This window comes from Myotis myotis, unplaced genomic scaffold, assembly GCF_014108235.1.
Source record: "Myotis myotis isolate mMyoMyo1 unplaced genomic scaffold, mMyoMyo1.p scaffold_m19_p_2, whole genome shotgun sequence".
Classification (NCBI taxonomy): domain Eukaryota; kingdom Metazoa; phylum Chordata; class Mammalia; order Chiroptera; family Vespertilionidae; genus Myotis; species Myotis myotis.
The window spans coordinates 12,687,273-12,709,666 of NW_023416324.1; the positions used below are offsets into that span (position 1 = coordinate 12,687,273).

The 22,394-nt window shown below is 52.3% G+C and overlaps 1 protein-coding gene across 2 annotated transcripts in view; it reads left to right on the forward strand.

Moving 5' to 3' along the window:
* The window catches only part of EPHB2 (EPH receptor B2), a 181,309-nt gene that overhangs the window by 156,331 nt on the left and 2,584 nt on the right, over positions 1 to 22,394 (forward strand). Inside the window, exons 7-16 of one of the 2 annotated variants that reach the window (XM_036351701.1) lie at positions 5,224 to 5,386; positions 7,323 to 7,431; positions 8,546 to 8,610; positions 16,420 to 16,542; positions 16,868 to 16,942; positions 17,104 to 17,351; positions 18,284 to 18,499; positions 19,375 to 19,524; positions 20,718 to 20,911; positions 22,220 to 22,375. In XM_036351701.1, the coding sequence (XP_036207594.1) occupies positions 5,224 to 5,386; positions 7,323 to 7,431; positions 8,546 to 8,610; positions 16,420 to 16,542; positions 16,868 to 16,942; positions 17,104 to 17,351; positions 18,284 to 18,499; positions 19,375 to 19,524; positions 20,718 to 20,911; positions 22,220 to 22,375 (1,499 nt within the window). The remainder of the gene's footprint in view (positions 1 to 5,223; positions 5,387 to 7,322; positions 7,432 to 8,545; positions 8,611 to 16,419; positions 16,543 to 16,867; positions 16,943 to 17,103; positions 17,352 to 18,283; positions 18,500 to 19,374; positions 19,525 to 20,717; positions 20,912 to 22,219; positions 22,376 to 22,394) is intronic. The other variant, XM_036351702.1, reaches the window with a different exon arrangement.

Genomic DNA, 22,394 nt, shown 5'->3' on the forward strand with positions numbered 1-22,394 from the left:
CTGTCCCCTTCACCACACGCTCCCCAGCAGCCTGGGCCTAGCTGGCACCAAGGACACTTGATAAGTGGTGGCTGGATGAAGAAGTGATGAATCCCTTCCCAAGGCCTGTTCTTCAAGGGTGGAGACCTGGCCTCTCCTCTGCTGTGCCCCAGGGGATGATGGGAGGGACGCAGCTCCACCCCTTGGGGGGGCCTGCTGGAGCCCGGCCTCCCAGGCAGTGGGACCAGCTGCTGCCGGGCTCAGGAAGCCTGGGCCCTGCAGGAGCAATCATGTCCACTTCCTCTGGTGGGGACAGCTTAGCAACTCGGAATTCAAAAAGGAAAAAAACTAATTAAGAAGCTTGATGATTAAATGAAACGGAAAGTGTTTGTCCCCAAAGACGGGATCGGAAATGAGGAATCCCGGCACAGGTCCTGCCCACGACCCATTTCCTACCCACGCAGGAGGGGCTGGGGAGGCAGTGGAGGTGTGAACCAGGAGGCAGCTCTGCCCTACTTTCTGCTGCTGCCTGGGCATCCCCAGGCCCATGCCAGAGGTGGCCGGGCCAGCAGGCCTTGCAGCAGCCACCGCTATCACCTGCTCACGTTTCATGAGGGCTCACTGTGTGCTAAGCACAGCATATCTGTTGTCTCATTCCTTCTCGCAGCGTTGCTATCCACCCTGTTGGGCAGGAGGGGAAACTGAGGCACGGAGAAATTGTGTAACGTGTCCAAGAGCACCCGGCTGCTAAGTGGCAGAGCAGGGGTGTGGACCTGTGCTCTCACTCTTCACCTGGCTCTGCTGTCTCCCAGTTTCTCCCAGGGATGCTTCTGGGATAACCTTTACGAGGTGGACAGAACCGGGCTCTGATGAAGGACTTTCAGCATAAATGGCGGGAGACGAACAGCCTGAGGTGTGGCCGTGATAAGACGTGGCCCTGCTTCCATCAGCCCATCTTCCCAGGGCCTGGGTACAGAGGGAGGCAGCTTGGCCTCTGCCAGTGGGGAGATGGGACACTGGTTCATTCAACACTCACTGTCACCAACTTCGGACTGGGTGCTGGGAACACCAAGAGTAACTAGACATGCCTGGGGGCCTTCCCTTTACAGTCCAGAGAAAAAGACGGGTTCGGGTACAAACAGCCATTAGACAAGATGAGATACAAACCACAGAAGGGCCAGCAAAGGTTCCCGGGGGTCACTAAGGAGGACCCCATAATCCTGGTATATGTGAGAGGAAGTCTTCATTCAGATGACATTTGAGCTGAACCTTGAAAGATGCTAGGACGAGTGACGAGAGCAGGATCATTCCAGGAGGCAAGATCAGTATGTGCAAAGGCCCTGGGGCAGGAAGGCGCTGGCTGCACTCAGAGAATAGAGCAGGTGAGTGTGGCAGGAGTAACATGAACAAAGGAGAGGTGTGTAGGGGTGGTGTTTGGAGAGGGAGGCAGGGCAGACTGTGGTGGGCCTGCCAGGCTTTTGGAGCCTGGATTCAATTTAAAGTACAATGGGAAGCCTTCAGGAGGTTTTGGAATGATGTGATCTGGCTCATTACTTTAAAAGGTTCCTGTAGCTTGCTATGTGGAGAATACAGGTAGACTCTGTACAGGGATCTCATGGGACAGCAAGTGAGAAATGACGGTGGCGTGGAGTTGGCGAGTTGGCAGCAGAGATGGTGAGAAACTGCCAGGTTCAGACAATATTTTGAAACTCAGGGGACTAGGGAAGGGTGACAGTCAACTCCCAGTAGATGGTGGTGCCTTTTCCTGGGGCAGATGTGGGTTTGGGATTTGCAGATGCAGATGTGGAGTTTGCTGGGAGTGGGGAGGTGTAGCCCAGAACAGACAGGCGTGTGCAGAGGAAGAACAGAGTGGAAGGACAGATTGAGGAAAATGGCAAGATTTAAGGATGGAAAGAAAATGCAGTTGGTGAAAGTGTCAGAGACACCTTCTTCCTCTCCACGGGGAGGGACAGCCAGGCTGCAAGTAGTGAGATGTATTTCTAACAGGTCCACAGCCTGCTCTTTCCTAATACGTCAGACTCCTCCTGGTATCTGCAATGGATTTCTTTAATGAATGCTAGATCTTCCCAGGTAGGGAAGTTAGGTACCGAGCCCTGCGGCCCCCACCCCTATCTCCTTTCCTACTTTTCCTTTCCTTCTTTCGAAAGGGCTCCTTTGGAGCAGGCTCTTCATTTGGCCTCTCCCCAACTTCAGTGGGATTTCCCATTCTGCCCGGAGCCCGGAGCCCAGAGCTGACAACCACTTTGCTGGAAGTCTGCTAGAGGCCGCTGACAAATAGTGTCAGTCAGATGAGGGCTGGCCTTGTCCATCGGTTCCAGCATCCCAGGGGAGGTGGCCTCCATTGGCAGCTGCCCCAAAGCACATGGGTTCAAGCTCCCTTGGGGTCCTCGAGAGCTCAAGGAGAAGAGTCATTTGTGAGGCCGGCTATGGCGGATGGGCCTTTGTAGGCCACATCGATTTCTGTATCAATTCAACAGAAATTTCTACTTGGCAGAAGTGAAGGGAAAGGACATTCCAGGCAGAGGGAGCAAAGATTGAGGGCGGCGTGGGGGGGGGGGGGGCGGGTGTATGTGTGAATGAAAGTCCAGATTGTATTCTAGGTGTTGCCTAGTGTATGTGGAGCAGTATCTACAGGGGGAGGTTTGCTCATTCATTCACTTGCACATTCATTCATCCACCTAATGAACGTTGGTGATGATAACAACAATGGTGATAGATGACACTTAAGTCCTTATGTGTGTTAGAGACTCTCTGAAAATCTGTACCCATTATTTCCTATTGCATCTCAACAACCACTGTGTGTGGCATATAGTGGTATTATCCCATTTTAAAGATGAGAAAACTGAGGCTCATAGGACTTAAGCAATGCACCCTCTGCCTCATTGGCCCTTAGTCTCTGGATAAGGACTCAAACAAAGGACTAGTGGATTTCATACTAAATTTATTCCCCTAACCCAAATAATCCTTATTTAGATAAGGGTACTCTTGGGGTTGGGGGCAGGGGGAGGGGGAGAGAAGGAGAGGGAAGGAAATTGATGGCTCTAGATCAGCAACTTTGTGCCAGGGACTAACTGATCAGACCTTATCTTCACAACAACCCTGAGCGGTTGGAATGCATTGTTCCATTTTCTGGAGTGGAAAACAGGGCTCAGGGAAATGGTCTTTCCCAAGGTCACAATGCAAGCAAGTGGAAGAACTCGCATTGGAAATGACTTCCGATCCCCTGCGGGGTCCTGTGCCCCACGTTAGAGAAGGGATCCACTCAGGTTGTTCTCCATTCTCCCGAGGCACCGAGACCAGTTACCTCCCATCTCCCTCATATGACCGGGAACATAAAACTTCCAGCCTACGTGGGCACCCACCCAGTCTGCACAGCCGATCCCTTGGCTTGGGCTAGCCCGAGCAGATCCCATGTTAGACGGCGGCACCTAGTGGCCAGGCCTGGTAGTGCATCCTGCGTTCATAGATTGTGAATAGTCTATATATTCATTCCTGTCGGGGGTTAGTGAGCACCTACCATGTGTGGGGCCTGGGCGTTCCCAGGGATGAATGAGATAAGATCCCTGCCCTCAGAGTACCACACTCTCCTTAGAGAAGACACGTGTATCAATAAAAATATATTGTTTAAATATTTTTAAAAGAAAGACATGTATATCAGAACAACGGGTGGGAGACAATGGACCCGCGCCATCTGGCTGGGGTATCTGGGAAGTCTCCCCAGCAGAGGCAGTCCTGGTGCTGGGTCTTGAATAAGGAGAAGGGAACTGCAGGCAGATGAGGAAAGGGTATTTCCGATGGGGCAGCAGGACTTGCAAAGGCTCAGGGAGAGAGGGGCTGCCAAATAAAATATCGGACATCAGAGTTACATTTGCATTTTTAAAAATAGTAACATTGTAGTTACAGTTATTATCTGTAATAACATTGCTCGCACTCATTTAATTGTTTCAGGAGAGTGTTCAGGGGCTCTGTGCCTCCCTGACATGTGCATGATTGGCATGTGCGTGGTTTTCTGCATAAGGGGTCATAGCTTTTCATCAGCTTCTCAAAAGGGTTCCAGATCCTCAAAGGGTTAAGTTTCCACCCTGTTTGCTTTTCTGAACTGGGCTTTCCAGGACCAGAGCCTGTGCTTTCACCTCTGTGGGTGCCCAGTGCCCAGCCCGGTGCCTAATGCAAAGAGGGTATTTGGAGAAGGTTATCTGGGCAGCTGACAGGTGCCTGAATGAACATCAACTAGGCAGGTAAACATTTGCATCCAATTCAAACACATCGCCACCCCTACTGTAGCAGCTGGCTCTTTGTCCTGTCCAGGCTCTTCTGGTCACCCTGGGCAGTACTTAGGAGGTGAGAATTGGTGTTCTGCATCTCGCAAAGGTACCCAAAGACATGAACATTAGAGGTGGCTCCTGCATGGTTTTGAGTCCCAAAGCAGCCATCAACTGATGCATGTGACCTTGAGCATAATTTTCCCTTTCTGGGTCTTAATTCTTGTCCGACTCAAGTGTGATAAGGCTGAACAGGGGTCCTTCCACTTAATCCATCAAGGCATGAGGCAGAGAGAGGGACACAGAAGTGAGCAATGTGGGCCTTCTCCCTGCTGTCCACAAGAATTCACAGTCTAGACCCCAGGATCTGCACACAGTGACCACTCAGTATATGTGTATTAGTCAGCTGTTGTTGAGATGGTGCTGCAGAACAAACAGCCCCAAATCCAGTGACCTACCACAAGTAGCTATTTTTCTTACTCATAGGTTTGTATCTGTCGGTCAGCTGAGGTGGCTCCGTTTCACTCTAGAAGTTAGGTCAAGATCTTTTCCCCCTTTCTCTCTTTCTGGAACTAGTTGTTACCCAGACTAAGCCCCCCTCATGGCAGATTGCAGAATCACAAGAGGCCAAGCCAAATCAACAAGTATATGTAAAGCCCGTGCTTGCATCATGTCCTCTAGAATATTCCAGTGGCCAAAGCAGGTCATGTAGACAAACTCAGCATCCATGAGGAGGAGAAATACACTCTGCCTTCTCTTGGGTTGCAAAATCACTTGCAAAGGCTGCAGGTGTGTGATTCTGTTACTGGGAGGGAGTGAAGAATTGAGGACCACAGATGTTTATCTGGTGGCCAGAACTCTTCTCCCCCCGCCCCGCCCCACAAGTGGCAGGAGTGGTCAGTGGGCTGTGGGCCCACTGTGCGCAACAACCTCGCTAACTGTCTTCTCTGTTCCTCGGCAGGAGCTCAGTGAGTACAACGCCACGGCCATAAAGAGCCCCACCAACACAGTCACTGTGCAGGGCCTCAAAGCCGGCGCCATCTATGTCTTCCAGGTGCGGGCACGCACCGTGGCGGGCTATGGGCGCTACAGTGGCAAGATGTACTTCCAGACCATGACAGAAGGTAAGAGGCGCCAGAGGGCGGGGCGGGGGGAGGGGGCACTGACTCCACAAACAGAACAAACCCGAGAGCCACCTTCCCGCACAGTGCCTTTGTGCCCGCCCATTAGAAACGGCACCCCCTTGCTCCTGGATGTCAATCAGCCCCCCTTCCCTCCTGGCTGGGAGCCTCTGTGCACTGTACAGACTGCGCAGCCCTATATAAAGGCACTGCCCTGTGGCCGGGAAAGGCTTGTGATATCCGTTACCATCACGCCAGCCAGGCCACTTCCTTTCCCACGACTCCTGGGAGCTCAGCCCCGACGTACAGTCACTCTGAGCAAATCACACCCATTCTGGGGTCCAGATTTTCCGCATCTATAAAATGAAAGCAATCATATTCAATCTGAAAAGGCAAAACTACTTCGTCCCTGCACTAGTTCAGCAGGGAGACGCACTGAGATGGATTAGTAATATCTACCCTGGGCCAGAGAAAGGGAGGTTGCAGCCCGTGTGTTTTGTGGCTCCCAGTCTGGGACAACGTGGTCTCTACGTACCCTTCCTGCTCTAATGATCCTTGAAGGGCAGCATCGTTAAAGAGTGTGGACTCTGGTGCCTGACAGATGGAAATGACAATGGAGATTCAGCCCTCGGTGTATGGCCCGAAGCAACGTACCTTACCCCTCTGAGCCTCAGTTTTTCTCTTCTGTAAAGGGGAATGATAACAACTATCTCATTAGCATCCTAGTATAAGGATGGGGACAGATGTACAGGCCCTAGCACAGGGTTGGTGCCAGGCCTCACAGAGTTAGCGCTCACCAAATAGGACGTGAGGTTATAGTTGTAGTTCCTGTGAGCCTGGGGGCCCTTGCACCAACCCGCCAAGCTCCGGGCCAGCTTTATGGGTGACGAGGCTACAGCATTTTCCCTCACAGCGCCCCCATCTCTTCCAGCATTAGTTCCTCTCCCCAGGCCCCCTTCCTCACAGCCAACGTTTTCACCTTTCTCAGCCCTCGTGAATGCTGGGTGAGCATCACTGACATGGGTACTGGAGGGCTGTCCCAGATCCTTTCTTTATTATTCAACAAATGTGTGCTGGCGCTAAGACCCAGGACTGACCTTGTCCCTGACTTTGACAAGCCCGTCTGGTCATGAAAGCAAATGGGAATAATAATAGAATTTAAAACGGTGATGATGTTGGTGACATTGAGAACGTCGTACTGAGTGGTTTGCAAGAGCGAGGCCAATGCTGAGATCATTTTAGCATTATCTCAGTTAAGCCCACAGCCTCGGGTCAAACAGATCTGGGTTCAAGTGTTGGCTTTGGCCACTTCCTGTGTGACCTCCCTAAGCCTCAATTGCCTCATCTGTAAAATGGATCAACATAGCCAGTGCATCACTGGGCTGTTCCGAGAATCAAACAAGATACATCGCATTCTTAGCACAGGGACCAACCCTTAAAACACTCAGTAACATTAACAGTTGATATTTACTGAGTGTTTACTATGTGCTTTCCACAACAGTCCTATGAAGTGGGAAGTATGATTCTCCCCACTTTACAGAGGAGGAAACTGAGCCACAGAGAGGTAAGTTGCTTTTTGAGAGTTCACACAGATAGTAAGTGGCACCACTGGGACTCAAACCCGGGGAGTCTGGCCTCAGAGCCTGTGCTTACCACTGTCTCTCCTTATGTGGCAGCTTATTGTTGTTGATTTTCATAGCAACATTGAGATGTGGCTATTATGCCCATGTTATTGTTGAGAAATTGAGAGTCGGAGCAGTTCATGGACGTGTCCAAGGTAACTTGTGAGCCAGTGACAGCCAGTTCTCCACCTGAGCATGTGACAGGGACTCCGTGAGGAGCAGGAACAGAGCCTGGGATCCCGGGAGACCCCGCAGGGCGCTGGGCTGTTGGGGCTCCCGGCGCCAGGCTGAGAACACTGCGTGCGCTTTCTCCCCAGCCGAGTACCAGACCAGCATCCAGGAGAAGCTGCCACTCATCGTCGGCTCCTCGGCGGCTGCCCTGGTCTTCCTCATCGCCGTGGTTGTCATCGCCATCGTGTGTAACAGGTGGGTGGGTATCCCCCGGCCCCTCCAGGCCTGGCATGCATCCATTCAGCCATTCCTGAACAGTGTTTGTGAACGGAGGAGGCATTTCCATCAGTACCAGGGACCGAGAGAGGCTCAGGTCGGCCTGGGTACCCCCAAGTGGCCTCTCCCACCTCCTCCTAAACAGCCACCATCAGCAGCCCATCCCATTGCCCTTGACAAGCCCACTGTTCAGGGTGGCACACTGAGACACCAATACTTCAGCATGAGGCGCGTCTCAGAGCAGTGGGCAGGAGGACCACAGGGTGCTGGGAGCGAAGGGGGTGGTGGAGGGAATACAGATCGCCCTACCTTTGCACTAGTTGAGGCCCCTTCATGATCAGGGCCGTAAGCAGTGTCAGATGGGAGGTTGTGGAGCTCAGGGAAGGCCTCCTGGCTGAGGTGGCTGGGAAGAGGGAGAGGACACAGGTAGGAGGAGGTGCGGGAAGAGCACCCCCACTGGCTGGGATGGCATGTGCAGGAAGGGGGCGTGGTTCCCTGACTTCTGGGGAAAGGCGAAGAGAAACTCTTCTTCCTTAAAGAGTTCCCCACTTTATTTTTTTTATATATTTTTAATGATTTCAGAGAGGAAGGGAAAGGGAGGAAGAGACAGAAATATCAGTGATGAGAGAGAATCATTGATTGGCTGCCTCCTGCATGCCCCACACTGGGGATCAAGCCCACAAGCTGGGCACCTGCCCTGACCAGGAATCAAACCGTGTCCTCCTGGTTCAAAGGTTGAAGCTCAACCCCTGAGCCACGCCGGCTGGGCAAGAGTTCCCCACTTTAGAGGACACGGGGTCATAAGGTCAGATGGACAGAAGCCCCCAGGGTTTCTGGGGCCAGGGGCCAGGGGCCATGACCAGAGGCGATGACTTTGCTCTTTGAAAGGGGCTTGGCCGGAGAGGGGGCAGGGGAAACAGCGAGCCTAGACTTGAAGTGGGAGAGCGGGAAGGGTAGGTGAGGGGCAGGCAGGGAGGCCTCTGACAGGGATGTGCTTCCAAAGGCCTGCCCACCCTCTCCCTATCACCTACTGTGGCTCCCAGCTCCCCGGGCGCCTCCAGGTGGCTCCAGCCCTTTGCTCTTGTTCCAGAAGACGGGGGTTTGAGCGTGCTGACTCGGAGTACACGGACAAGCTGCAGCACTACACCAGTGGCCACAGTATGTATGCCCCAGCGGGGCTGGCACCCTTGGGCCCTGCACTGTCAGTTCCCCGGCAACTTCCCCAGCCTTCTTTCTGCTGCAGTCAGACTGAATGACAAGCTGTCCCCTGAACGTGCCGTGCTCACTGTCACCTCGGCCTCTGCACATGCTGTTCCCTCTGCCTGATCACTCTCCTGTCCTCTTTCCCTGAGCATCTCTTACTCTCCCTCAGGCCTCATGCAGACCCCTCTGAGAAGGCTTCCCTGACCCCAACCCAGCCGGGTTTAGGGCTGTGGTCCGTGTTTGCACAGCACCCCTTACCTGGCTGCACTGTGATGGCCGCTCCCTTCTCTCTCCAACATTATCACGGGCGCGCATGGAGACCTGGAACCGTGTCTGATCCTCACCGCTGCCTCCCGGCCCCAGCACGCTTCCCACACATAGTAGTCACTACTCACGTATTTATAGAATAAACACATGAGCTGAGTGAGGTGATGAGGACCCTAGGCTCCGGCCTGGGAGACCAGAGAGAAGGGAGGAGGGAGGCCTTGTGTCATTCCTTCTACGTGACTCCTCGGGTGACCATTCACTCCCACCAGTGCCTCCATTCCCCCCACTGCCCCCTCCCGCCTTAGGCCAGGGCTGGGAGCACATGTGCCACACACACCAGAGCGCTGTCCCCTCCTAAGGGGTCCAGCGGAGAGAAGAGCAGAGTGTAGCTTCCTCTCCCTTGGGCCCTGGCAGAACTGACTCTCTGTGCGGCGGGAGCATGGGGGTGGGGAGAAGGTGTGTCGGAGACCTCACTCAGGGAACAGGAATTCCCAGTGGGTCTAACATAGGTTCTCAAACTGTACTCAGTGGGGTATCCTAGGGCTCCTCAGATGGCCACTGGATAAAGGGGGGCCATCAGCATGTCCAGTCACTTGTCACTTATTTGCTGTAGCCTCCTATGTATGCCAGGCCCTGTTATAGGTGCTGGGACATACAAGTCAACAAACCAAATATCCCTGCCCCCGTGAACTTATATTCTAGCATCAGGGACAGAGAATAAAAAATATATATATACATGTCATAAATGAGTAAAGCATATGATATATTAAAGGATGAAAATGCTGTGGGGAAAAAGGCAAGAGAGAAGCAGAGTCATGGATTGAGGTGGTGGTTCAGGGTTGTTTTTAGCTAGGGGATTTGGGGTTGGCCTTGCTGAGAGGACTTCATCTGAACAAAGATACTAAGGCGCTGGGGGAGTGAGCTGTGCAGCGAGACCTCAGGGAAGAGCATCCCAGGTGACGGAGCAGCCAGGGCCAAGGCCCTGAGCCTGCGCTGTGTCTGGGAGGTTTCGGGAACAGCCAAGGGGCCGCCAGTGGGACTGGAGCAGAGTAATGGGCGGGGGGGGGGGGGAGTATGAGGGGCCACAACATGCAGATTCTTGTCAATCATCGCAGGCTCTTGGTTTTTATTCTGAGTGAAATGGGGAGCTTCTAGAAGGATCTGAGCAAAGGACTGACGGGCTCTGAGTTACAGTTCTGACAGGACTTCCCTGGCTGCCATGTAGAAAATGCACGGAAGGGTGAGGTGTGGCCAGGCAAGGACAGAAGGAGGGAGACCCGTGAGGGGGCTGTTAGGATAATCCAGGGATGGTATGATGATGGCCAGACCAGGGGGCAGTGATGGAGATGGTGGGAAGTGGTTGGATTCTGACACATTTTGAAGGTAGAACCACTAAATTTGTTGCAGGACTGGATGTGGGGTCGGCAACAAGGGCAGAGTTGGGAATTCTAGATTACGCCTCTGGGTAAAACTCAGTTTGAAGTAAAAGTTCCTGGGCTTAGCAATCACTGTGGACATAAATGTAAAAATGGTTAAGCCATTCAAATTTCCAGAAGACAATTTAGGTCACCATTTAACTGTGCTGTGAATAGAACAGGACTTTTTCAAAAGTGTAAAAGCAAAGAAAAGGGCAGACAAATTTAACTACACAGAAATAAAAATCACCTGTGCATCAAAGTAAAAGTCACAAATCACATCACGCCCTCCTAGTCCCCAAGTTATAAAATCATGATCGTAGAGGTAGCTAAACAAATTGACTGTGTTCTATGTGCCAAGAATTGTTTTCGTGCTGTTCGTGTACGCATCCATTTAATCCTTATAATTTCCCACTGTGAGTCCGAGTCAACAGCTGCTCGGGCAGGGGCTGGGGTGCGAACCGAGGGTGTCTGGCTGCAGCGTGCAGGCTCTTAGCCACACTGTGCTGTCTCCACCCGGCTGAGCTCACACATGCTGTCACCTAGAGCCATTTCGGAGCATCACTATTTAGAGGATGAGTGAGTAACAAGGAGACAGGTGACCGCAGGGAGCTATTTTAAAAATAGGCCCCTGGATTGATTCATAGATCAACGCAATCGGAAGCTCAGGCTCACTCCCTGTGTCCGAGCAGGACTGTTAGTTTCGAAGCACTGCCAGCCCTGGGATCCCTTGTCCACCAGCAGCCCTGTGTGGTCAGAACCCTAGAGGAAGCTGAGAGGCGTGTGACTGGCTGAAGTCCCCTTTTCGGGCTCATGTGTTCCGTAGCCCAATACCAAGGGCTATCGTGCCTGGATGTGGATCCAGAGGGATTGACCTGATTTCTCATTCTTACTCCACCACCGGCCAGCTAGGTTGCCTTGGGGAAGTCATCAAACCTCTCTGAGTCTTGGCATCTTTATTTTATTTATTTTATTTATTTTTTTTTTTTTATTTCGGAGAGGAAGGGAGAGGGAGAGCAAGATAGAAACATCCATGATGAGACAGAATCATTGATTGGCTGCCTCCTGCATGTCCCACACGGGGGATCGAGCCCACAACCCGGACCTATGCCCTGACCGGGAATCGAACCATGGCCTCCTGGTTCACTGAGCTACGCCGGCCGGGCTGGCATCTTTATATGGGAAGTAGCAGGAATGATACTTCTTTCACAAAGCTGTGAGAAGTAAATAAATGAATGGATATTGAAGTGCTCTGTAATAATAATATTTAACAATGGCCATTATAACAGTTCATTATAACTCTTCATAATAGTTAACCATCAATCAGTGCCTTCTATTTGCCAACCACTCTACTAAGCCCTTTAAAAAGATTCTCATTTAATCCCTGCAAGCCCCTTGTGAGGTGGGTCCTGTTTCTTTGTGACCATCATTTCTGGCAGATCCAGAATTCAAGCCCAGGTCTCTGAGCGCCTGGTCCCTCCTTGCTTGTCCTAAATCCCCACGTAGGTTCAGGATGAGAGGTGATGGCCCTGACAGTCATGCCTCATCTAAATACCAGCCCAGTCTTTTCTGAAGAGTCTGCCTGCAGAGGTCCTCATGCAACTTCAGTTCAGCAAATGCCCCTCCTGGGAGCCAGCTCCTGTGCAAGGCTGTGGCCACGGGGAGCTCCCCTTCGGTTCCAGGAGACAAGCCGGGAAGCAGCAGAAAACGCTGGCAGCATAGCCTCAGCCAGACTACCTGGATTCAAACCCCACTCCTGCCACTTACTGTCTGTTCCATGCCCCCTCGGGCAGGTCACTTCATATTTCTTATGCCATCGTTTCTTCACCCAAGAAAAAGGAGGTACAACATTAGGTTGGACCAAATGAAATTGCCGTTTTTGTAGGTCCAAAGCAGTCAAATAGTGACAATTTCATAAGGCTCGGCCTAATAAATAGCATTGACCTGGTAGGGTTGTTAGGAGGAGTTACTGGGTCAATACCTTTCAAGTGCCTAGAACAGGGCCTCCTGCCTGGGAATCCACACTGAACTGCGAGCCAATGGTGCTCTTAATGGTGAGGTGAAACCAAAGGGTCACAGAAGCAGGATGGCTTCACTCCGAGTCCTGCGTTCAATACGTGTTTATTGAGCATCTACTGCGTACCACCTTCACATGTGTGCTCCGGAGAAAATATTCTAGGCCTCGTGACTTGGGGCTCAGAGACCCCTAGAGCTTCAGGGCCTATAATTCCAAAACGATATTCTGAATATGGGGGTGTACACACATGTGGATGTTTTTCATAGTTTTTGCCAAATTCTCAAAGGCATTCATGACCTCAAAGAGGTGGAGAGGGAAAAAGAGGGCACATCAACGAGTGATGCAATTCTTCCATCAATAAGCATTTAGTTAGCACCCTCCTTGCCAGGTCCTGGGTGTAGCATGAACAACAGACACAGCCTCTGTGCCCTGGAGGAGCAAGGGTAACGCAAGCCCTCCCAGGCGTCAGAGTGTTCCAGAAAGGAGGGGGCGTGGCTTTGAGCACGCATGTCTGGGAGCCCTGAAACAAGGTAAAAAAGCTGTATAGACATCAGGGCCAGAGGAGTGGGTGTGGAGACTGGGCTGTGGGAGCCAGAGGAGAAGGAATGGGTCTCCACAGGAAGGATCCAGGCAGGCTTCACAGAGGAGGTGGCATTTTGATCTGGACAAAAGAGGAAGAGAAGGGTGATCCAGGTGGAGGGAGCCACATGAATAGAAGCACAGAGACAAGAACTTGTGAGGTGTTTCTGGGACCTCTGGGTAAATCATTCCTTTTTGCTGGCATGTAGAGGACATGGGGGCTATCCATGGGGCCCATCACTGAGGGCATGGGATGCCAGGTGAAGGCACTTGCCTCTGTCCTCCTGATCATCACTCTGGCCAAGACTTGGGGATGGCACCTGATCGGCTAGCAGCACCAAAGTAGGCTTTGAGTTCCTTCTGTGCTTCTCCTTAGCACCCTGAACTGACCCATTCCTGTCCTCCCTCCCAGCTGACCCAGCAGAAAGGGCTTCCCCAGTTCTATTAGGAGGGAGGCTAAAAGCCAGCCCCCAAGACCCACTGGCCAATCAGAGTTCGAACAACAAAGGGAGCATCTCCAGGGAGCTTGTGTCCCTGCTCTTGGGGAAGGAGTCCTGGCTGAATACTCCAGGAGGAGGATGCAGGGGCCAGATCTGGCTGGACTTCATCCAGGAGGCAGTGAGCATGGTAATTAAGAGGACTGGCCCTTGGCTCAAGCCTGACAGACTTGGGTTCAAATCCTGGCGGTGCCATTGGCTAGCTGTGTGGCCTTGGGCAGATGACTTGCCTCTCTGAGCTGCGGTTTCCACATGTGTGCAATGAGAATAATGATCCCTTCCTCAAGTTGTCGGGCAGAGGAGAGAGAAAATGCAAATCAAGACCCTGGCACAGTGTCAGGCACAGACAAAGGCCTCAGTAAATAGCAACTGCTAGTATTCTATCTCCGTCATCTGGATTCTGCTCAGCTCTGACACTGAGTGTCTGTTGTGTGCAGAGCTGTGTGCAGTGCGCCAGGGAAGGGCGGCGTGAGAAAAGAGCACACGCCCTCGCCCTCCTCCCAGGCTCCCACAGGCTAGCATGGTGGTTCTTAACCTCTTTGGTGGGGAGGGTCTTAGGCTGAAAGTTTTGGATCCTATGGCCAGAGAAACAGAAGTTTGCATACATGTGTATATAAAATTACCAGATAGGAAAACCCAGAAACGTCTACACTCATTGATGGATTTTGGAGAACTTTTACTTTCAACAATATTTACTTCCAGAGTTTTCAGACTATAAGGAACATGCATTACTTTTCTAATTCAAAAAGGCAATAATAAATGCATTTTAAGAGGTTACTAGACTCCACCCCCTGTCCCACCCCAAAAGCCACCCTGGAACTGCCAAGTGGTTCACAGACTCAGATTAAGGAACCCTGACCTAAAGGGCTGGACAAATAATCCAAAATACACTGAGTGGCCAGATTATTATGACCACCTGACGTTTATAGGCAAATTATCTATAATTTCCCACTGAAGTTGCTAGAGGGCCAGATCATTATAAACGTCTGAATAGCACCACATACCTAAGTATCGTTGCTGATCAAGTTCATCCTATCATGTTGATGGCATATCCCAATGGAGATGGCTTCTTCCAACAAGACAATGCGCCATGCCACGGTGCTCATATTGTGCAGGAGTGGTTTCAAGAACATGAGGGAGCCAAACCGGTTTGGCTCAGTGGATAGAGCGTCGGCCTGCAGACTGAAAGGTCCCAGGTTCGATTCCGGTCAAGGGCATGTACCTTGGTTGTGGGCACATCCCCAGCAGGAGGAATGCAGGAGGCAGCTGGTCGATGTTTCTCTCTCATCGATGTTTCTAACTCTCTATCTCTCTCCCTTCCTCTCTGTAAAAAATCAATAAAATATATTTTAAAAAAAAAATGAGGGAGACTTTACCTTGCTTAGGTAGCCCCACAATCACCAGATCTCAATCCGATTGAGCATTTGTGGGACAAAGTTAAAAGAGCCATCAGGCAGCTGGTTCCACAACCATCAAATCTCAAAGAACTTGACAGTGCTATTCGTCAGGCATGGTGTCAGATTCCTCGCATCACCTTTCCACATCTCGTGAAGTCAATGCCAAGAAGAATCGCCACAGTACTGAAGGCAAAAGGTGGCCCAACTTAGTATTGATGGGGTGGTCATAACAATCTGGCCGGTCATAATAATCTGGCCACTCAGTGTAAAGCTCATGTGTTAGAGCAGCGGTTATCAAACTTTTCTGTAAAGGGCCAGATAGTAAATACTTTAGGCTTTCGAGCCATATAGTCTCTATTTTAGCTACTCAACTCAACCACTGTGGCGTAAAAGCAACTACAGGCAAAAGGAATGTGTGTGGCTGTGTTCCAATAAAACTTAATTTATAAAACCTTATTACAAAACAGGTAGTGGGCCAGTTTTCCTATCCCTATTTAGAGGTCTCACCTCCTGGATTCCTGGAATGTCTGAAACAGAGGCTGGGAGTGGTCAACTAACATGTCCAAGGTCACACTAGCTGAGCAGGGTTGATGACCCCACTCATCAACCAACCAAGTCTTACTTATGACCCAGGGACTCCAGCTCCCAACTCCTAAGCTGCTACCAGAAAGTCACAGCTCCCAGAGCAGTGGGAGGATGTGGGCAGGGAGCTGGGGAAGCTAGAGGGAAGCCTGGGCTGAGCGAGGGCCAGGTGGTCAGAGAAGCGGAAGACCAGTTATCTGGGAGGGGCAATGTGCGATGGATCATCTTTCCTTTTTTTTCAAAGCTTTTGTGGACTCAGGGCTGGGGTCAGAATTAGGTCTTTGACATCCAAGTCACCTCCTTCCTTCCTCTGCATAAAAAAATAAAAATTCACATCAGATCAGGAATTTTGTCCATATCCTGCCTCATGCTGATCCACAGGGAATTTGAGATCCAGAAAGTTTTTAGACTTGGCCAGTGGGGGACCCCGAAGGTGGTCCCAGGAGCCATGGTGAGGCAGCCTCCAGGCTCTGGCGCTGCTTGGGAGGGCTGAGGCAGCCAGGGTCTCCTGAGGGGAGAGGAGGCTTGAATTGACCCTTGAAAAATAGGGAGACCTCCTCAGCAGAAGCCCAAGAACACAGTCTATGGCCTGCTCTTTCTGTTTTTTTGTTACAATTCTCCCCTTTCCTTTGTGACTTCCTTCCTCCTGATTCTCTATCACAGGAGTGACAACCCTTTCTATCCTTTCTTCCTTTTCTACCCACACGCATAACAGACATTGCTAATCAATCCTGACAGTTTTCAGCGGCTCCAGGAAGTCAATTAGAGTTGGAACAAGAGCTAGAACCTATTTGCTATCCCTGCTGAGCAATCTGCTCCCCTCACCCTCTGCTCAGTGCCCATCTGCTCACTGAGGCCCAGAGAGGTCAAGTGACCTGCAGGGGGTGGCCAGGTTCTTAGGGGGAACCACATGGGAGTATATGTCCATCCATGGCTGGACTGGCTCTCCCCTTTCCATTTGTCCACATCCTGAATCTGTGCATTTGACCAAGCCTAGTCTTCTCCCTCAGTGACCCCAGGCATGAAGATCTACATCGACCCATTCACCTACGAGGACCCCAATGAGGCAGTGCGGGAGTTTGCCAAGGAAATCGACATCTCCTGTGTCAAAATTGAGCAGGTGATCGGAGCAGGTAGGTGGCTGGTGCCCTCCCTGTGACTTCAACCATGTGAAACCAGCCCAATGTGTACTCCTGAGACAGAGGGTAGGATGGGGGGCAGATCCCTCAGAGAACCTTCCGAGCCCTGAAGGCTCAGAATGGCCAATGGAAAAGTCCCTCAGAGGTCATCCAGTAAAACTCCCTCATCAACAGATAAGGACACTGCGGCCCGGGGCCGGGAAGGAATTTGTACATCACATCAGAGATTGAGCTAAGTCTGGAACCCAGTTCTCTGGACTCAGCCCAGTGCTTTGTCCTTCCCACCACTCATCCCATGTCCCACCCTCCATCTCCCCAGGTTCCCCTACATCCTCACACCATGCCATCCAAACACCATGGGACAGCCATGAAGAGTTTACTCTTACTCTCAAAGGTGGGCCCCCATATTCTACAAAGGGATTCTGTGTCCAAGAGGATGAGTAGAACATTGAGGAGGCCCCAGGAGTGGCGGGGGGGGGGGGGGTTACAGGGAGCAGGGAGGTGACACTTCCCCCTGGCATGTGACATCTTGCCCCTCTTGGTGTGTCTGTCCAGGGGAGTTTGGTGAGGTGTGCAGTGGCCACCTGAAACTGCCAGGCAAGAGAGAGATCTTTGTAGCCATCAAGACGCTCAAGTCGGGCTATACTGAGAAGCAGCGCCGGGACTTCCTGAGCGAGGCCTCCATCATGGGCCAGTTTGACCACCCCAACGTCATTCACCTGGAGGGTGTTGTCACCAAGAGCACGCCCGTGATGATCATCACTGAGTTCATGGAGAATGGCTCCCTGGACTCCTTCCTCCGGGTAGGGGACCATGGGCGGGGCAGGAAAAGGAGTGACATAGTTTCATACCGTCAGAGCCTCAAAGGGTTTTGGAAAAGATCTAGATCAGGAATGGCCTGTACGTTTGCCACTTTCCATTCCCTTACCCACGGCCGACAGACATCACTAATCAATCCCAGAAATCTCTCCAGCCACCCTCAAAAGCAAATCTCAGACTCAATCCAGGAAACCACAACCAGTTGATCAGAGTTAGCAAACAACCTGAAATCGGTTGCCATCCATGCTCACAGACAGCCTTCTCATTATGCACAAGGGAAAACTGAGGCTCAAGAGGTAGAGTTTGCCCAGGGTCATCCAGAGGGTCCAGGTGAAAGCCAGGACTGGAACCAGGTCTTTAGACCCCTAGTCCAGAATTTTCACTGAATTTTGAATTCCTCCAGAGCACTACAGGCCAGGGGAGGAGTTCAGAGCACAGAGGGAAACTCCAGACCCCCTAGGAGGGTGCAGTCAACCAGACAGACAGACAGCCCTGACGAGGAGTCGGAAGTATGCCATTGGCATAGCTGCCATTTAGCAGATGTTTTTCAAGCACCTCGTATGTGCCAGGCCCCTTCCATGTACCCTCTTGTTTAACTCAGACAGCACTGGAAGGTGGCTGTCACTCATCCCCACTTAACACACACATGAGGAAACTGGGGCTCGGAGAGGTTAGGTCATTTGTCCGAGGTTGCACAGACAGCAAGGGGTAGAGCCAGATTCAAACCAACCGTGTCTGCTGCACAGTCTGTTCTCTCCACCACCCTGAAAGTGGCCTCTCCTGGGCCTACGGTCCCCGAGCACCTGAAACAGAGCCTAGGCCGGGGGGTGGGGCCCTGCCTTCCCATTGTGAACACGATCCAGAGTCTGATTCAGACCCTTCCATTGACTTTGCGTTTTCTCCACGTCTCCTGCAGCAAAACGATGGGCAGTTCACAGTCATCCAGCTGGTGGGCATGCTGCGGGGCATCGCGGCCGGCATGAAGTACCTGGCGGACATGAACTACGTCCACCGCGACCTGGCCGCCCGCAACATCCTTGTCAACAGCAACCTGGTCTGCAAGGTGTCCGACTTCGGCCTCTCACGCTTTCTGGAGGATGATACCTCAGACCCCACCTACACCAGCGCCCTGGTGAGATGCACAGGGAACAATGGGGTCAGGGTGCCAGGAAAGAGGGCATACACATCCAGCTCTCCCTGCAGTACGTTTTCACCTGCTCATGCCAAGCACTGTGCTGTGCTGGGCCCTGGAGATGCAGAGACATAAACATGGTTCCTGCCCTCCTGAAGCTCACGGGCTGGTGAGGGACACATATGTACAGAGCAACATGGAGTGACGGGACTGTGAGCCAGGACACCAGCTTGGGGAGGCAGAGGAAGGCTTGCTAGAGGGGGTGCTATCGGAGCTGAAGGCTGAAGGGCCAGTAAAAGTGAGTCAAATGTCATGTTCTCACGGTAAGATGATACTAGAATGCAGGCTGCGAGGTTCAAGTGGTGAGCAAGAGTCTGGGAAGTTAGGCAGGGCCAGATCTTGGAGATCCTGGATGCCCATGCTCACGACTCTCTCCTGAACGCAGTTTGGGTTGGTGAAGGGTTTTAACAGAAAGGCACAGGACTCAGTCCCTGCCCTCAGAGAGCTCAGAGACAGTACAGTCGGAGCCAGGCAAGGAGCAAATGATCGGAGTACTGCTCTGTATGGGAAGTGCCTCTTTGATGGAGAGATACAGGCACAGTTGTGGGATTCAACAGAGTGAGCAACAATTGGGACTTAAGGAAAGACTTTCAGAGGGACTTAAAGGACGAGAAGGAGGTTTCCAGAGGGGAGAGTGGGGAAAGCTCCTGCCTGCAGAGGAATAGCATGTGCAAATGCCCCGAGCTCTGAAGCAGTATGGTAAGTTTGAACAGTAAAATGCTTCCTATGACTGGTACGGCACAGGGCATATGGCGGGGCATGTTGAGAGCAGAGGTCAGCTTCCCACCCACCCACCTCCTCACTGTGCTCCACAGGGTGGGAAGATCCCCATCCGCTGGACAGCCCCAGAAGCCATCCAGTACCGGAAGTTCACCTCAGCCAGCGACGTGTGGAGCTATGGCATCGTCATGTGGGAGGTGATGTCGTACGGGGAGCGGCCCTACTGGGACATGACCAACCAGGATGTAAGTCTCCAGGAGAGAGCGTCTCTGTCCAGCCAGATGGGGAAGGGGAAGATCCACATTCCTGGCCTTTTGCTGACCTCCCAGAGAGTGGGAGCACCGCCTCTGAGATCCTGGGCAAGGGCAGCTCCCAGCCTGTAATGGCTGATTCACATGTCTGCACAGGACCCCGGACTCTCCAGGGGCTCAGGAGTAGGAAGGTCCATCATCTACAAATCAGCAAATCTCGAGGATGTATTCACCTTGTGGCCAGCCCTGAATGAGACTATGTCTGCCCCTCAAGTGTTTAATTTGGGGACAACACAATTACTCTGGGAACCAGATGCAGTAATCGGGAACTCTTAGGATCAGGTGCTAAACTGGAGAAGGCAAATGTTGAGACAAGAGCAGTATGGGCAAGACCAGCCAGGAAGTCTTCACGGGACAGGGGACTCACACAGCAGTGGGACTTGCAGACGTGAGGGATTCCAGTGGAAAGAACAGCCTGTGCCAAGGCCCAGAGGTGGGGTGGTGAGGGGTTGTGTTGGGAGCAGCGGAGAGGAAAGCTGGTTGGAAAGGCTGATGAGGTTCAATAATGGGGTGCTTGAAAGCCAACTCAAGGAATTCCTATTTGCAACAATGTGGACAGGGAGGACTTGAAGGAGCTGCCTGCGCAGGGAGGGTGACCCCGTCGAGCTGGGGAAGATGAGTCTGGCCCCAGTGGCAGGACAGATTGGAGGCAGGTGTTTGAGTTCCATTCCCTGACAGAGGAGCCAGGTGGGAGCCATGGGAAGGGGTACAGGTCTGTGCTGTGAGGCCTGACAAGGAAGGTATCACTCACCTGGAGCTGTAAATGGCACTGAAGTCAAGCGTGTGGTCCGAGCCAGAAGGAGGAATCCTCAGGCCATCAAAGCCAGGAGGGGCTCCGAGATGGGAGAGAGGGTGGGTCCTGAGACAGAGGCTATCTCAGGGTTCTGGATTTCCTAAGATTGGGGCGGGGGAGGCAAGCACCCAGCTGCCAGGTTAGGCTGGGGCTATACCTGGTGGGAGCCCAGGTGAGGTCCATCCCTGGGTTGGACCTGGAAGGTTGCCTGGAAGAGGTGGAGGGCAACCAAATAGGTGTGTTCTGAAGTGCACTGGAGGAAAGGTAGGCCAGGCCAGAGGGCAGATGCTCTTACCCACCCACCCAACCCACTCAGCCCCTCTGTTGTCCCCAGGTAATCAATGCTATAGAGCAGGACTACCGGCTGCCACCGCCCATGGACTGCCCAAGTGCCCTGCACCAGCTCATGCTGGACTGCTGGCAGAAGGACCGCAACCACCGGCCCAAGTTCGGTCAGATCGTCAACACGCTGGACAAGATGATCCGCAACCCCAACAGCCTCAAAGCCATGGCTCCCCTCTCTTCTGGGTATGGCCCTGCCCCTCTCTATGGCTCCGCCCCAGCTGGCCCTTACCCTCTCCAAATACCCTCCCACCCTGGCTACCCTGCCTCAAGCAGATACTCTGCCTGAATTGGGATGGAGAAGGATAGTTTGTTGGGTATCTGCACTGCTTTGGGGTGCAAAGGAGTGCAGGACATAGTGCACGCTGGGTGGGAGAGGAAGCACTTTTTAAAGAATGGTCAGATAGGACGGTGTTTAAGAAAAATTAGCAGAATCTTGGTTAGTAAATGGATCTACTCATCACTAAGTTTCCTCCCTAACTACCCTCACGCTCAAACCTGTACTCTCTAACTTATGTTTGCATCCTCCTTGACACAGCCACACACACACATACACACACAAACATGTGCACGCATGCACAAGAACATAGTCCTACACATATGTATGAACATAGGCACAAATGCTCATGCTCTCACACACACAGTCTCATACATGAATATACCCATTCTCACACTCACACTTACATACATCCATAGGCGCCTGAGCACACACACGTGCCCCTACAGTGGGCTCATCACACCTGTGGCCACCACAGCCTTGCCTGGGTGCTGACACAGGCCCCACTCATGACCCTGCCCTCTCTGGGACTCTCAATCACACAGGGATTCTGAGAGGCAGGGGTCCAGTCAGTGTCCTTGGGGTCCAGGGCTAGCTGTGTCAGAGACTCACACACCAAGTTCGTGTGGCCAACAGATCTTCATGTTGGCCTCTACCTGTCGCTTCTCACCTTGACCTTGAGTCAACAGCTCCTGACTTTCTGGATACAAATACTGTGAGCTTTTAGCCTAATGAGCCAGCCAGGAAGTCATTCCCATTAGTGCACCAGCTTTGTCTGGACTTTGGAGAGTCGGTCCACAATTCAGCTTCTTACAGCACAACCAGGGTGGACAAGGATGGAGAATGGCACTGGGGGAGGAGGCAGGGGTCATCAGCAGTGAGTCCCTCTGAACTCCCTCCTGCTGAAGTGAGAAGTGTGTCCCGCCTCACACATGGTCCAGCCTCTCAGCAGTCCCTGCAGAGGCTTCCCCAGACTTTCCAGGTAGCCCCAGCTGCGAATCCTGCACACTTGCTTTCTCATATTCACACATATATGTGTGCACATGTATGCGGGTTCAAATTCACAACTACCCACAGGGAGAGACACACATACATGCACACTCACCTGTGTTCATGCTGACGGATACACACATGCAGGTACACCTGCAGCCCATCCGTACCCTGTCCCCTCTGCTAGCATGTGCCCTGACCGTCTCTGTTGCCCACCCCACCCCTAGCATCAACCTGCCACTGCTGGACCGCACGATCCCTGACTACACCAGCTTTAACACAGTGGACGAGTGGCTAGAGGCCATCAAGATGGGACAGTATAAGGAGAGCTTCGCCAGCGCTGGCTTCACCTCCTTCGATGTCGTGTCACAGATGATGATGGAGTAAGTGCCCAGCTGCCTC